The sequence below is a fragment of the Typopeltis vanoorti genome, chromosome 10, assembly GCF_054136105.1.
Source record: "Typopeltis vanoorti isolate ZY-2024b chromosome 10, IOZ_Tvanoo_1.0, whole genome shotgun sequence".
Taxonomy (NCBI): domain Eukaryota; kingdom Metazoa; phylum Arthropoda; class Arachnida; order Uropygi; family Thelyphonidae; genus Typopeltis; species Typopeltis vanoorti.
The window spans coordinates 113,274,962-113,292,368 of record NC_143558.1 but is presented as its reverse complement, the minus strand read 5'-3'; the positions used below and the strand labels follow the sequence as shown (position 1 = coordinate 113,292,368).

At 34.7% G+C, this 17,407-nt stretch overlaps 1 protein-coding gene across 2 annotated transcripts in view; it reads right to left on the bottom strand.

Moving 5' to 3' along the window:
• The window catches only part of Acf (ATP-dependent chromatin assembly factor large subunit), a 383,051-nt gene that overhangs the window by 186,964 nt on the left and 178,680 nt on the right, over positions 1 to 17,407 (bottom strand). For both annotated transcript variants that reach the window (XM_090399798.1, XM_090399799.1), the window contains one exon: positions 7,378 to 7,584. In XM_090399798.1, coding sequence (XP_090255924.1) covers positions 7,378 to 7,584 — 207 coding nt within the window. The remainder of the gene's footprint in view (positions 1 to 7,377; positions 7,585 to 17,407) is intronic.

The following is a 17,407-nucleotide window of genomic DNA, read 5'->3' as shown; positions in this document are numbered from 1 at the left end:
GAACACTTGTTTTGCTAATCTTTCCTCTCCCATTCGATTTAAGTGACCATACCATCTGAGATTAGCTCTGCTAATGCATTCCTGGATGCTGACAATGTCAAGTTCTTTCCTAATATCCTCATTTTTAATATGATATTGCCATTGATGCCATCTGTTCACGCCTCTAATCTTTCTCAGGACTCTCATATCTGCGGTCTCTAGTCTTTGGTCAAGTGTTTTACTTCTGACCCAGCTCTCAGATCCATAAGTTAAAATTGGTTTGAACACAGTCTTGTATACAGCTAATTTAGTGTTCCGACTAATTTCTTTCTTATACCATATGAATTTATTCAATTGACTTCCCACCATACCAGCTTTGCTGATTCTGTTGTCTATTTCTATATTTAGTTTACCATCTTCAGTAAAAATTGTGCCTAAGTAGCTGAAATGTTTTACTTGTTCCACAGGTTCTCCATTCACAACACAGTTGACATTTTCAATGATTCTGCCTATTTTCATTGTCTTTGTCTTTTTATTGCTGACCTTCATACCATATCTATTACAACAGCTATTCAATTTAGTCAGAGAATCTTGCAGACTTGTAGCGGATTTATTTAGAAGTATAACATCATCCGCATAAAGCAAAGAGCTGACATTAACATCTCCAATTTTGATATCAGGTTTAATACCACATTCCTTCATAATGTGATCCATATAGATAATGAATAACAGAGGGGATAATGTACATCCTTGTCTCACACCAGATTTAACATTAAACCATCTTCCTGTACTTCCTTCAATTCTAACTGCTGACTCACAACTCAAATAAAGACTAAGTATTGCTTGATATAATGCCCCATTGACACCATATAACTGCAGCGTATTGAATAGCTTCTCTCTTGGCACCTTGTCATATGCCTTTTCCAAATCGACAAAACTTAAATACAGATCTTTGTTATATTCCCATGCTTTCTCGACTATTTGTCGTAAAGTGAAGATCTGTTCCTGACAGCCTCTATTTGGCCTGAATCCAGCTTGTTCTTCACCAAGCTTTTCTTCCACAATTCTTCTCAACCGTTTCTCAAGTATACTTGCATAGATCTTGCCAGGAACACTCAGTAGGGAAATACCTCTGTAATTCTCACATTCAGTTTTATTTCCCTTTTTATATATGGGTACTATGAGAGCTCTACTCCAATCATCGGGAATTCGTCCCTCTGTCCAGGCTTTCTGAACTATGCAGTGCAGCCACTGTAAGACTCTTATACCACCATACTTCAGCATTTCTGGTCGAATATCATCTACTCCTGCTGCCTTTCCACATTTCAAGCCTTTGATGGCTTTTTCTACTTCAAGTATGGATATGTATTCCTGACTGCATGCCTGGTCAGTGTTTTTTTATCACTGTGCTGTCATCACTGCTTGTTTCATTTAGCAGTTTTTCAAAGTAATTACTCCATACTTCAAAGATATCTTTTTCTCCTGTTTTCATTTCACCTTTATCATCACTAATTCCTTTTACAGCACTCTTTCCTCCATTTCTAAGCTTCTTCAACAACCTCCAGAATATTTTGCCACCTTCTTGATATTTATTTTCTATAATCTTGCCAAAGTCCTCCCATGACTTTTGTTTAGCTAGTTTTACACACTGTTTAGCTTTCTTACATTTGTCTCTGTATTCTGTAAGAGTAAAAGCTGACTTATTTGCCAGGAACTTTTGATATGCTTTCTTCTTTTCCTTCACAGCCTCTTTAACTTCCTGTGTCCACCAGGGAGTTCTGATTTTTTTATCATTGCACACAACCTCACCACATGCCTCTCTGGCAGAATCAATCAATGTTTCCTTCAGAGTTTGCCACTGAATCTCCAAGGTTTGATTCCTGTTCTCAAACTCTTTCATTTTCTTTTCAATAATATTTCTGTATTTTAGTCTACAGTTTACATCTGAGAGCTGCTCAACTTTTATTCGCTTTAAAACTTTCTTACATGTTATTCTTTTCAATATGAAATTCAATTTTATCCTGCTCAAGACTAAATAGTGATCACTTCCAATTTCAAATCCTCTGTATACTCTGGTGTCCTGCACCAGGGAGAAAACATCACTATCAACAATAACATAGTCAATGAGACTTTTCTTATTCCTTGTCTCTTCTCTCCATGTGAATTTGTGCACATTTTTATGTTGGAACATGGTGTTAGTAATAACCAGCCCATGTCCTGAGCAGAAATCCAACAGATATTTGCCATTATTATTAGCTTTGCTCATTTCTCCAAATTTTCCCAAAATATTTTTGTATGTCTCACAATCATTTCCTACTCTACTATTTAGATCCCCAACAAGGACCAACTTTTCCTTTTTCATTGTGTCAGTTGCTTTTTCTAAAGCCTCAAAAAATTCCTCCACTTCTACCTTAGTAGAACCTTCTGTGGGACCATAGGCACAAATAAGTCTCATTGTCCAGTTCCCCATTCTCATATTTGCCCACATTACTCTACTTGAGACTGACTGCCATTCAAGAAGATTAGCCTCGTATTTTGTGTTGAATACTATGGCTACTCCTTCTTTTCCTTGATTGTTATTGCCTGAATATAACATTTTGTATTTATTGCTCAGAAAGATCTCACCAGTTTTGGTCTTTTTTGTTTCAGTCACCCCTATTATGTCGATCTGGTACTTATCTAATTCCTCAGCTAGCTCCATTTCTTTGCCATTCAGGCTTCTTACGTTGATAGTACCGATCTTTAACTCTGGTGATGTTGAGTTGGGGTTTGTTTTCAGATTTGTTCCAGTAGCTGACTTTTCGCTGTTCACCCTGGTTCCCTGGCAAAAACAACGGAGGCCTTGTTTAACCGGGCGACGCCCCAGCCGGCACGAAATTTTGTCATGTTGTACCATCATTTTTTATTTTGGTTTAACCAATAAGAATACAATTTGGTCGGCTAAATCCCAAATTGCCAGCCCATCCTCGTTCGTTCAGTATCAAAGTAGATACCCAACAGGGTGCACCACGAGAAGGTGAGGATTGGACATTAGGTCAGAAGCCCTGGTAGGTTCTCCGCATTCCTTTAAAGGCTATGTGGAGGTCTCCTCTCAGTTATACAGCTTTGACCCTTAAGCACCCCTGTATCTCTTTTTTACAGTCTAAATCGTATCATGTTACAACCTAAGTATGCGAAGTTCCTAACCTTTTCCAGATCATGTGCATTGACTTTATTTGTTTTATCATCATCTTCGCTCCGAATATCATCGTTTTAGTTTTTTCCATGTTCATTATTAATGCATATGTCCTTCCTTATTCACTTAACTTACTTTGAATATTCTTGAATAATGACAATGTCATCTAGACCCATGTTCCTATTTCTCCACAACAGACTCTATTAAGTTCCTCTTCATTCCATAAGACTGGAATACAGCTCATGCCACTTTCTGATCTATGCTGTTGAATGCTTTATAAAAGTCAACAAAACAGTGATTGGCATCTGTTCTTTGTAAGATTTTTTGAACTATGACTTCTGAGTATATGTTAAAAATGAGAGGTGGCAGCACACATCCTTGCCTTACTCCTCGTTTGATGTTAATGGAGTCTGTAATAATGTCATCAATTTCTCTACAATTAATCTTCTTCTTTGAGTGCCATCTCCTGTCAGAGCTCAGTGACCACCTTGGCAAATTTTGAGCGATTCTCAGCCATTCTGAACAGTCTCCCAGAACTCATGCCTGTCCACTGCCTGATATCTGCCAGCCAAGATTTTCTTCATCTTATTTGTCTTCTTCTTCCATTTATCTCCCGTTTAATAATCAACTGAAGTATCTTATATTTTTCATTATGAAGTAGGTGACCAAGATTTGTAGTTTTTCTTCTTTCTATTGTATCTAAAAGTTCACATGATTTCCCCATTTGTTCCATACTGGAACATTTTTAATTCATCTGTATAACTACATCACAAATGCTTTGAGTTTTTTTATTTTATTTTAAATCGATGTTGTCGTCAAGATCCAAGTTTCTGCATCGTACAACAGTGCAGACCATAGAGACCTTTAACCATGCATACTCTAAGCTCTAAACTTAAATTGTAGTTACACAGTCTGATTTCATCAGGAGAAAATTTTTTCTTACCATTTCAAATTCTAACTTTTATTTCCATTTCTGGATACTGCAAACTTCATTTAACCAGCCTCTGAGATATTTACATTTTATCACTCTTTCTATTTGTTTCTCCGTTTAAAGAAAGAGCTGAATTAAGAATAGTTTCTTGCTTATGACCACGAGTTTAGTTTCGGTGATATTTATTCTTAATCCCAATTTTTCACTCTCTTTGTTCGCTGAGAAGATTTTGAAGATAATGAATATTGTCAACCAGATCAGTATATAGGATGTTAATGATGATTTCACCATTTATATTAATCCCTTCCTCTCTTCCTTTTAAGATTTTTTGAACTATGGCTTCTGAGTATATGTTAAAAATGAGAGGTGGGCAGCACATCCTTGCCTTACTCCTCATTTGATGTTAATGGAGTCTATAATAATGTCATCAACTTGAACAGATGTGCCTTTTGGTTCCAATATAAGTTTTCGGTGATCTCGATGTCTTTACCATCTAATCAAATTCTTTTTCATAATTTAATCATTTTAGTATATTAGGCTTTGTCGAATGCTTTTCGAAGGCTAAGCAAATGAATACTTCCTTGTTCTGGTTCACTACATTTTTGGAATAAGATTTGAGAACAGAAAAGAGCCTCTTCGTTCCCAAACCACTACTAAAGCCAAACTGGGTATCACAGATGGTGTCTTCACATTTTCTGTATATTCTTTTTTGAATTATTTTCAGAAACATTTTGAGAACATGAGTCATTAATTAGACATCACTCTATAGTCATTTACAAGCTTTTGCATTTGCTTTTTTAGGTAGCATGATGAAGGTCAACTGTAACCAGTCTTGAGGGATTATGCCTGTATTGTAGATCATATCAAATAGCTTTACTAATATAGTAATGTTGTTGTCTTACATCAAATAAATCTGTTATCTGGATGCTATATTATAACTTGCAGATAGTCTTCCAGATACTTGGAATTACTAATCCATTATTCTCGTTGACATTTGGATGATGAATCAGCATCTCACAAGCTTCCTTGAAGTTTCTTTCTTACATTACACCAGGTTTTGGTGCCTTTTCGTTAATTCTGTGACAGGTCTGTTTTCTCACCGTGAAGGAATTTAAGTGGCATTAAATTCTTTCAAGTTAAATTTCAGAAGGTAATAACAAATAATGATGAAGTGATAAATTAGTAAATAATATGTACTGTACAAAAAAGTAAATAAAAAAATTATGTATATATATATATATAAATTAAGCAATTCAGTATCTACACAAAAATAGAATTGATAATTAAATGTACTTAAATAAATTCTTTGTAATAAGTTATATGATGCAATTTGTCCAAGTCTGATAATATCTGCTTAAGTGAATATGGTGTTAATTCGTCAAACCTTATAGTGCTCAAGTATTAGAATCCTCAAAATCTACTATGATCAGTGACCTGAACTAAGATATCCTAGTGGTGCAAGGACAACCTTGTAAACTTCAATGCCACCAAAACTTGGCCCTGTCTAATCTCCCGCAAGAAAGAGCTCACCCCCCCCCCCAAACCTTCAGTAATACTGAGAAATCCAAACATGATCAGATTTCTTTATTCAGACAGACCTGCACCTCCGATTTCTTCTGGCACAACCACAGCTGCCAAAAAACTTGGTGTATTTTCCCCCTACACAAGACACTACTTCACCTACTAACTCTATATAAAGCCCAAACCCCAGTAGGAGTCCTGAGTGTGTTGATAATTCTGATAATGATCGGATGTATGTATCCTATTATTGCACAAAATGTATACTGAGCCTCAGCAAACAAAACTTAGAAAACAGAGCAAAATATACATAAACCACAGAAATACACATAACATGCAACAAATATTATGAGATGGTTTGCTGCTCCGTCAAACCAGATGTATTCCAGCCACACCAAAGATCGGAATAATATTCCCTGGTTATTATTATTATTACAAAGCCCAAACTCCAGTTACCTTTTCAAGATAATTAATAAATAAAATGCCTTTAACATTCCAAAACACCGATGCCATGACCTTTCCTGCTGATGGAACCTACTTTGTCTTCTTTGGAGGTGAACAACAGGCTTCTGTCCACTGTTTTGACTGCTGTTTGGATTCTGGTATGTAATGGTGAATCCAAGTCTCATCCATAGTAATAAATTGACACACAAAATCAGTTTTATTCCTGTTAAAACGCTCCAAACACTGTTCAGAGATTTTCATGCGAATGCATTTTTGATCCGCTATGAGCAAGTGCGGCACCCATCTTGCACAAAGCTTTTTCATTTGCAATTCTTCATGCAAAATATTCCCTACACGTTCTTTTGAAATGCCTATAGTCCCAGCAATTTCATGCACTTTGACTCGCCGATCATCTAATACCATAACATGCACTTGATCAATGATTTCTGGTGTTGTTACATTTTTTGGATGTCCTCCACGTGGATCATCTTCAAGGCTGGTATGGCCATGTTTAAACTTGGCAACCCATTTCTTAATTGTCAAACATGAAAGAGAAGAGTGGACATAAACTTTTATGAACTTTGGATGAATTTCTTTTAGGATTAAACCATCTTTTACAAAGAATTTTATAACTGCAGTAATACTCAATTTCATTCATTTCAAGGGATACAGACAACACTTTTGCTTCAGACAGCTGTATAAAAACTAACTACTTGATAGAACGACTTGCAATTTCACATGGATACTTATGACAGATGTACCACCTTAGGAAAAAAAAAAAAAATCTTACCAATAGTGTAGCCATCTATGGTCGAGGCCAAGAACTTTTCAGACCACCCTAGTGTGTGCGTATGAGAGTGATATTTTGTGATGTAAAAGTTAGTTACTCGATAAAAACTAAAGAGCCATGATGATTCAGTTAAACTGAAACCATTCATACATATTTGTAGTGCTAACTTTCTGTGAAGTACTATTTACATACACAAAAAGAAGCAAAATGAAATAACATTGGCATCTAATAATAAATAAAATGACAGAAGTGAAAGAAACAACTAAACAAGTATGTTTTTTTTTATTTACTAGATGAACAGTAAACCTCCACTGTTTTGCAAAGTTTAAGTGCAAGTTTAGTGCATCCTGAAAGAAAAAGTATCGTCATATACCTGCACAGGTGAAACCTAAGCTTTTAAGATACTCTCAATCCAATATCTCAAAATTAACATGTGAGGTGTATAATTTCCTATGTAACGATAAGCATTAACAAGCTAAATTTAAAAAGCCACAAACAACTGTTTAATAATTTTTAATTAGTTTTTTGTATGAAACTCACCAGCAGACAAATCGAATAATGTTTTAACAGAGAGTTCTCTTAAAATTTCTGGCTCTTCTATTTTAAGGCAGAGACCTGGATCTTCACGTGAATTTAAATTTCCTCGATAGCAGCGATTTTTACAATGTGCTCCAGATGCCAGTAAGTGAAGTCTAAGGATTTCAGTTATTGAGAAGGAGTCAAGGGGCATCTTCCTTAGTGGGGTACCTGAGAAGAAAATAATCTATTTAAGAGAAAAATTTCCAACTACTAGAGACATTAATATAATACTGTAGCTTCTATGCAGAAATAATGTTAATTCTGTTTTCTTCTGAAAGATTATTCAGAAATTTTGAAAAAAAGTATTATTTATTACATAATTCCAAAAGTTAATCTGCAAGTGCAATATACAAATAGGTTCCAAAATTTCTTATTTCAGTATGATACACAAGTGGTAATCATCGTCATCAGCAGCATTTTTTGGACCAAACATCAGGATGCAGGTTCAAATCCCACTGTGTGCATGGATGTTTGATGAGATGGATTTCATCGTCCAGTGTAAGGCCACTGTCCCATTTATTGGAGGCATGAAGCAGCTTGAAAAAGTTCCGCACTTGGTCTTTAAAGCAGGGTTTCCATACTATGTGAAAAAATAAAATAAATAAAATAAAAATGGGGAAAAATTCCTAATCCACCCACAGTACAAAATGTACCATAGGTTTGCAAATAACCTTCCAAGGGTGGGAGCAACATAAAAAATGCAAGATTATAAACTAAGTAGTGCAGAATCTCTATTTTGCATCTCAGATAATAGTTTTGTGCGTAAAAGGTAGATGTTTACAATGCCCAGTCCTCTCCACCTTTTCTTGAAAACGAGCTTGAATGGAGATTAAAATAAATTCCTGCTTTAACACGTTGATAATGAACATAAAATGATATAGTCATTTTACTTAAAAGCATTCACTTATGAATTTAACTTTTCGACACAGGATCACTAGGATATTCAGTTTTTGCTCTCTCATTTTTTGTTTGGGTCTCCGATGAGAACCAACAGTTTGAAACAGGTCAGGACAGTGAAATTCCATGTAAGCATTAATAAATGACAAACATATAGATACCTGGGAAAAGTTTGTGTATTGCAAACCAAGGCAATTCAGATGCCGAAGGTTATATTCTCATAAGTTCTCTGGTAATTTTTCAAAACTTTTCTAAGTTTCCAAAATTTAGTGTAAAAGGCTGTAAAATATGGTAGAATCCATAATAATCCTGTTTTAATAGCATATAATCACAATAGCAAATGCCAATATAATTAATTTGTTCAGTATAACAAATTACTGAAAAGCTATATCTGCAGTTGTATAGGTATAATCCTATTAAATTCAACATAGCAACCTATTTACTCTAACAGAATCCTATGCTTCCACAAATTTGCTATAGTGAAAGTTGACCAATGAGAGATTTCTAGACATGTTTTCCACTAAAGAAAATACACCTTTACAATGATAAATGGCTGTGCAGATGAATGTCTATCAGCACAATTTCAGGGAATTCTTGATTTATATCTTCCAATTAATGAAATCAATTCATCAAATGTTTACAAAGCAAATAACAATTCAGTCATTATGATGTGATGTGATGTGAAAGAATCATCAACAGTAGAAGGTACAGCAGTCCAGAGATGGGGATATTCTTAATTTAGGATGATCCAAATCTGTTTTACTATTATCCATACAGTATAATTGATATATATATATATTTTTTTTTAAAATTTTTTTTTTTGAAATTACAAGAGTATATCTGGTTAGTTTTTGTTTTAATATTAAAATAATATCTAACCAATTTTGCTTATTTTTATGGCAAATAAGAGCAGTAATCATATAAGTTTCTGTATGCTAAATCAGATCTGGTAATTAAAAGCTGAACCACTGTTTTGCTAATCTTTGTGTTACTGTTCGAGCATATTGTAATTCTTTTTAATCTTCCTTTAGTATTATGAGTTGATAATCAATACAAATATCTCTTATCCTAATGCATATAGAGATGTATATTTAAGATGAATAGGCCATGTGTAAAGGCTTAATGGAGCAAAACAGCAAATTGAGAAAGGATTAAAATAATATTTAACATGTTCACGTAGGAAGTGTTTTGCACATTTCTCATACCCAGAGGACTTCTCATTACCATTTGTGTGCCACTTCTGTGTCGGGCAGGTTTGCTGACACAAAGTTTATATGGCATGTTAGTTGCAATTCTTTTTAGAACTTTATTTGAAGTTAGCATCTGTGATCTGTCTTAATGCCATCAAAAATTTCAAATGCAATCAAACAAACTTATTTGACGAATTAAAAATTTGAATATGAAAACAAATGTTTTTATTAGATACTGTATTTGACTGTATAATAAACGACTTTGCTCAAGCCTATGCAGCAGTTTCTGTGGGATCGGAGATGTTTCATTAGGTACTGATATTTTTTACCCAGGTTGTCTCTGTCCCTTATTCAGTGATAAAATAAAATTACTTGTTTTTCTTGTGGCTGTTGGGTATGACATGTTGTTCACTATATAGGGACAGCTGCTTCCAGTTTTTGGACAGCATAACACATAGGGAATACTAATTGAAAGTGTAGTATATATATATAAAAGAAAGAAATACACATCATCATCATCAAATTCCTGCCATGTATCCTCAAAGTACAGGATATGATAGTACTACATGAAAAATTTAAATCATTACTAACTTCCTATTTACAATTTTCCTCCAGATCAGTCTGTTACTTGTCAAGACTCCAATATTATCAGATCTCATATTTCTGTCATCAAAGGCATTTTGTACCGTATCAATCCACCTATATCTTGGTCTTCCTGCCAACCTGGCAGAGAACATTTGTTTTGTCAATCTTTCCTTGCCCATTCTGCTTAAATGACCATACCACCTAAGATTAGCTCTGCTAACACATTCCTGTATGCTGACAATATGTCAAGTCTTTCTTAATATCCTCTTTTTTAATATGATATTGCCATTGATGCCATCTGTTCACGACTATAATCTTTCTCATAATTCTCACATCTGTAGTCCCTAGTCTTTGGTCAAGTGTTTTACTTCTGACCCAGCTCTCAGATCCATAAGTTAAAACTGGTTTGAACACTGTCTTGTATACAGCTAATTTAGTGTTCTGACTAATTTCTCTCTTATTCCATATGAATTAATTCAATTGACTTCCTACCAAACCAGCTTTATTGATTCTGTTGTCTATTTCCATATTTAATTTACTATCTTCACTAAAAATCGTGCCTAAGTAGGTGAAGTGTTTTAATTGTTCCACAGGTTCTCTGTTCACAATGCAGTTGACATTTTCAACAATTCTGCCCTTTTTCATTGTTTTTGTCTTTTTATTGCTGACCTTCATACCATATCTATTACAACAGTTATTCAATTTAGTCAGAGAATCTTGCAGACTCGTAGCAGATTTATTGATAAGTATAACATCGTCTGCATAAAGCAAAGCACAAACATTAACACCTCCAATTCTGATATCATGTTTAATACAACTTTCTTTCATAATGTGATCCATATAGATAATGAATAACAGAGGGGATAATTTACATCATTGTCTCACAACAGATTTAACATTAAATCATCTTCCTGTACTTCCTTCAATTCTAACTGCCAACTTACAACTCAAATAAAGACTAAGTATCGTTTGATGTAATGTCCACTGACACCATATAACTGTAGCGTATTCAATAGCTTCTCTCTCTTGGCATATGCCTTTTCCAGATCTACAAAACTCAAATAGAGATCTGTGTTATATTCCCATGATTTTTCCATTATTTGTCGTAAAGTGAAGATCTGATCCTAACAGCCTCTATTTGGCCTGAATTCATTTGTTCTTCACCAAGCTTTTCTTCCACAATTCTTCTCAACCATTTCTTAAGTATACTTGCATATATCTTACCAGGAACACTCAGTATACATCTGTAATTCTCACATTCAGTTTTATTTCCATTTTTATATACGGGTATTATGAGAGATCTACTCTAATCATCGGGAATTCATACCTCACTTCAAGGTTTGCCATTGAATCTCCAAGGTTTGGTTCCTGTTCTCAAACTCTTTCATTTTTTCTTCATTAATCGTGTATTTTACTCTACAGTTCATATTTGAGAGCTGCTTAAATTTTATTCGCTTTAAAATTTTCTTACATTTTATTCTTTTCAATATGAAATTCAATTTTATCCTGCTCAAGACTAAACTGTGATCACTCCTAATTTCAAATCCTCTGTACACTCTGTTGTCCTGTACCAGGGAGAAATCATCACTATCAACAATAACATAGTCAATGAGACTTTTCTTATTCCTTGTCTCTTCTCTCCATGTGAATTTGTACACATTTTTATGTTGGAACATGGTGTTAGTAATAACCAGTCCATGTCCTGAGCAGAAATCCAACAGATATTTGCCATTATTATTAGCTTTGCTCTTTTCTCCAAATTTTCCCAAAATATTTTTGTATATCTGACAATCATTTCCTATTCTGCTATTTAGATCCCCAACAAAGACCAACTTTTCCTTTTTCATTGTGTCAGTTGCTTTTCCAAAGCCTCAAAAAATTCTTCCACTTCTACCTTAGTAGAACCTTCTGTGGGACCATAGGCACAAATAAGTCTCATTGTCCAGTTCCCCATTCTCATATTTGCCCACATTACTCTACTTGAGACTGACTACCATTCAAGAAGATTAGCCTCATATTTTGTGTTGAATACTATGGCTACTCATTCTTTTCCTTGATTGTCATTGCCTGATATAACATTTTGTATTTATTGCTCAGAAAGATCTCACCAGTTTTTGTCTTTTTTGTTTCAGTCACCCCTATTATGTCGATCTGGTACCTATCTAATTCCTCAGCTAGCTCCATTTCTTTGCCAATTAGGCTTCTTATGTTGATAGTACTGATCTTTAACTCTGGTGATGTTGAGATGGGGTGTTTTTTTCAGATTTGTTCCAGCAGCTGACTTTTCGCTGTTCACCCTGGTTCCCTGGTGAAAACAACGGGGGCCTTGTTTAACTGTGCAACGCCCCAGCCGGCATGAAATTTTGTCATGTTGTACCATCATTCTATATTTTGGTTTAACCAATAAGAATACAATTTGGTCAGCTAAATCCCAAATTGCCAGCCCATCCTTGTTCGTTCAGTATCTAAGTAGATACACAACAGGGTGCACCATGAGAAGGTGAGGATTGGACATTAGGTCAGAAGCCCTGGTCGGTTCTCCGCATTCCTTTAAAGGCTATGTGGAGGTCTCTTCTCAGTTAATACAGCTTTGACCCTTAAGCACCCCAAGAAATACACAAGAAAAAATACACAAGTATAATAAATTGTACAAGATGATTTGCTCCTCCATTAACCCACATGCATTCCTACCACATCCACATGAATCACCTAATCAGCATTAGATGATAGGATAAACCCATCCCTATGGTTTTTTACTGAGCTAGCAATGTATACAGTGATTTATTCTTATCGGTTAGTTTATATTTTGCAAAACAAATCCCTTTCCATCTATTCATAACTTTTTTATTATCATTATGCCCATCACAAATGTAAACATGAACGTCTAGAGTTTATAGAATCACACAGTCTTCACTCCATCCCCAGATATTTATAACAAAAGCACAAATATAATATCACAGATGTAAATTATTCATAATACATTTAACAGAGCTGAAAGTATTTTATTCACTCCTATTCTTTACATCCTTTTAGTAAATCAAGTATAGTAACTAATAACCAAATATCATTCTTTTTAATTAGTTTTTTAATATATTATCCCCCCTCCACTATCTGGGATTAGTTGAAATTGAAGAAACACAAAGTTTCTTATGAGAAATGGATCACCTGATGACACGCAGGAACAAATCCTCTGTAAACTGTAGTGTACAAAGGATTTGAAATTAGAAGTGATCACCATTTAGTCTTGGGCAGAATAAAATTGAATTTTATATTGAAAAAAAAAAAAAAAAAAAGGAACATGTAAGAAAGTTTAAAGTGAATTAAAGTTGAGCAGCTTTCAGATGTGAACTGTAGACCAAAATACACAAACATTATTCAAGAAAAAATTAGTTTGAGAACAGGAACCAAACACTGAAGATCCATCCAGAGGCATGTGCTGAGGTTGTCTGCAAGGATAGAAAAATCAGAACTCCATGGTGGACACAGGAGGTTAAAGAGGCAGTGAAAGAAAAGTTCCTGGCAAATAAGTTAGCATGCACTCTTAGAGAATACAGAGACAAATGCAGGAAAGCTAAACACTGTGTAAAACTATCTAAACAAAAGTCATGGGAAGACTTTCGTAAGAATATAGAAAAGAAATATCAAGAGGGTGGCAAGATATTCTGGAGGTTGTTGAAGAAGCTCAGAAATGGAGGAAAGAGTGCTATAAAAGAAATTAGAGATGATAAAGGTGAAATGAAAACTGGAGAAAAAGATATCTTTGAAGTATGGAGTAATTACTTCAAGAAATTGCTAAATGAAACAAGCAGTGATAACACAGTGGTAAAAAAACACTCAACAGGGATGCAGTCAGGAATTCATATCCATACTTGAAGTAGAAGATGCAACCAAAGGCCTGAAATGTAGAAAGGCAGCAGGAGTAGATGATATTCAACCAGAAATGCTCAAGTATGGAGGTATAAGTCTTACTGTGGCTGCACTGCACAGTTCAGAAGGCCTGGACAGAGGGACAAATTCCAGAGCTCTCATAGTACCCATATATAAAAAAGGGAAATAAAACTGAATGTGAAAATTACAGAGGTGTTTCTCTACCGAGTGTTCCTGGTAAGATTTATGCTTGAGAAGCAGTTGAGAAGGATTGCGGAAGGGTAGCTTGGTGAAGAACAAGAACTTACAACTCAAATAAAGGCCAAATAGAGGCCAAGTTTTAAAAGAGGTATACCGTGAGTAGACATATCGATACAAAATTAATAACAGAAAAAACTCACCTAGAAAGATTATTTAATAGTATAATTTTCGCCTGTTGTGTCACAGGCATCTTCAGTACGTATTAAGCTCAAATTAAACAATAACTGACAATTCAAAAAAGCGCCTAAGTAGCCGGTATAAGATAACTAAAAAGGTCAATAAATTTCCTTAAAAAAAAAAAAAATCGATACAATAAAAAGTTAGGAAAGATTAGCTGATTTGTAAAGTACTATCTCCCATAAAGGGGATAGACGTAAGCCGTCGGGTCTGTTTAAGTTGGGAGAATGAAAAAGGTTGTAAGTTTTTTTTTTTGATCTTCATTCTTCGGTCATCCACCTAGATTGTATGGTCTTCCAAAAGTTCATAAACCAGGCATTCCGTTAAGACCAGTCGTATTTGTATAGGTTGCCCCACTTACAAAATCTCAAAATTTTTATCAAATTTACTCTCCTCTTCAACTAGAAGAACTGATACTTATATTAAAAATACGATTTCAAAAATAAAATTTCAGATCTTCATTTGGACGTTTCAGATATCATGATCAGTTTAGATGTTGTTTCTTTATTTACAAATGTTCCTTTATCTGAAAGCATTGAATTACTACAACAGGAATTTCCTTCAGACATTGTAAACATATTTGATTTTATAATACATTCTGGTTATTTTTCCTTTAAAAATAAGTTGTATCAACAAATTGAAGGAACAGCAATGGGCAATCCTCTTTCTCCTGCTATCTCCAATTTCTTTATGGAACATTTTGAACAACGTATCTTTGACAACATTTCTCCCAGACCTACTCATTGGTTCAGATATGTCGATGACATTTTTGCTGTATGGAATGGCTCTTCGGATGAACTTCAACAATTTCTCACTAAGTTAAATGCACTTCATCCTAGGATCAAGTTTACCCTAGAAGTAGAATCAAATAAGCAGTTAGCCTTTTTAGATCTTCTAATTCTTCACCAACCAGATGGTAACCTACATTTCTTAGTTTATAGAAAGAAGACTCATACAGGCCATTATATCCATGCGGAATCTCATCACCACCCCAGTCAAAAGGCAGGAACTATTAAAACACTGGTTCACTGGGCCCACTCCTTTTGTTCTTCAGACAATCTTTTACAGAAAGAACTACAATATATAACTTCTTCCTTTCTATCTAATGGTTATAAGAATTGCTTCATTAAAAGAACTTTGAGTAGTTTAGATGTCTTCTTCTTCAAACACAGAAGAAATAACACGCATTCCTATCCCTTATGTACAAGGCATCAGTGAACGTATAGCAAAAGTTTTAAAAACCACTGAATATTTTTGTTGCCTTTCGACCGTTTAGAAAAATCTCCACCTTTCTCGCTTCTCCTAAGGACAAGCTTCCACATCTTAATCATCCAGGTGTCTACCAGATTCCGTGCTCTTGTGGATTATCTTATTTCGGACAAAAGGGAAGATCTGCTTTTATTCGGCTAGAAGAACACCAATCTTATATTGAATACTTTAAACCTGAAAAGTCTGGACTTGCAGAACACACCATCTTCACTAGACATAGAGTTCATTGGAGAAAGACAAGAGTTCTTCACAACAGTCAGTTCCTCATGGAACGCCTTTATAAAGAAACATGTGAAACTCTACTTCATTCTCCTAACTTAAACAGATCCGACAGCTTACGTCTATCCCCTTTATGGGAGATAGTACTTTACAAATCAACTAATTTTTCCTAACTTTTTATTGTATTGATTTTTTATTTTATTTTATTTTATTTTTTTAGGAAATTTATTGACCTTTTTAGTTATCTTACACCAGCCACTTAGGTGGCACTTTTTGGAATTGTCAGTTATTTTTAATTTGAGCTTAATATGTACTGAAGATGCCTGCGACACACAGGCGAAAATTATATCATTAAATAATCGTTGTACGTGAGTTTTTCCCATTATTAATTTCGTATCAAATAGTGGCTGCCAAATTCAGTTATTTCTCTACTAAGTGTTCATGATAAGATTTATGCAAGTATACTTGAGAAGCGGTTGAGAAGGATTGTGGAAGGGAAGATTGGTGAAGAATAAGAATTTACAACTCAAATAAAGGCCAAATAGAGGCTGTCAAATTCAGATTTTCACTTTATTTAGGTTTTGTAGATCTGGAAAAGGCATATGAGTAGGTGCCAATAGAAAAGTGATTTAAAACACTACAAGTTGTATGGCATTAATACGGCATTATATCAAGCAATACTTAGTCTTTATTTGAGTTGTAAGTCAGGTGTTAAATCTGGTGTCAGACAAGGATGTACATGATCACCTCTGTTATTATCCACATGGATCGCGTTATGAAGGAAAGTAGTATTAAACCTGATATCAAAATTGGAAATGTTAATCTCAGCTCTTTACTTTATGCTGATGATGTTATACTTCTAAATAAATCTGCTAAAAGTCTGCAAGATTCCCAGACTAAATTGAATAACTGTTGTAATAGATATGGTATGAAGGTCAGCAATAACAAGCAAAGACAATGAAAACAGGCAGAAGCACTGAAAATATCAACTGCATTGTGAATGGAAAACCTATAGAACAAGTAAAACATTTCAGCTACTTAGGCACGATTTTTAGTGAAGATGGTAAATTAAATATGGAAATAGACAAATAGAGAGAATGAGCAGTATACAACATAGTGTTCAAGCCAATTTTAATTTATGGATCTGAGAGCTGGGTTAGAAATAAAACACTTGACCAAAGATTAGAGACTGTAGATATGAGTCCTGAGGAAGATTAGGGGCATGAACAGATGCAATCAATGGCAATATCATATTAAAAACGAGGATATTAGGAAAGAACTTGATATTGTTAGCATCCAGGAACGTGTTAACAGAGCTAATCTCAGGTAGTACAGTCACTTAAGCAGAATGGGAGAGGAAAGATTAGCAAAATACGTGTTCTCTACCAGGTTGGCAGGAAAAAACGTATCAATCCACCTATAACTCAGTCTTCCTCTGGGAAGACCGAGATATAGGTGGATTGATACAGTCAAAAGTGCCTTACATGACAGAAATATAAGATCTGATAATGTTGGAGTCTTGACAG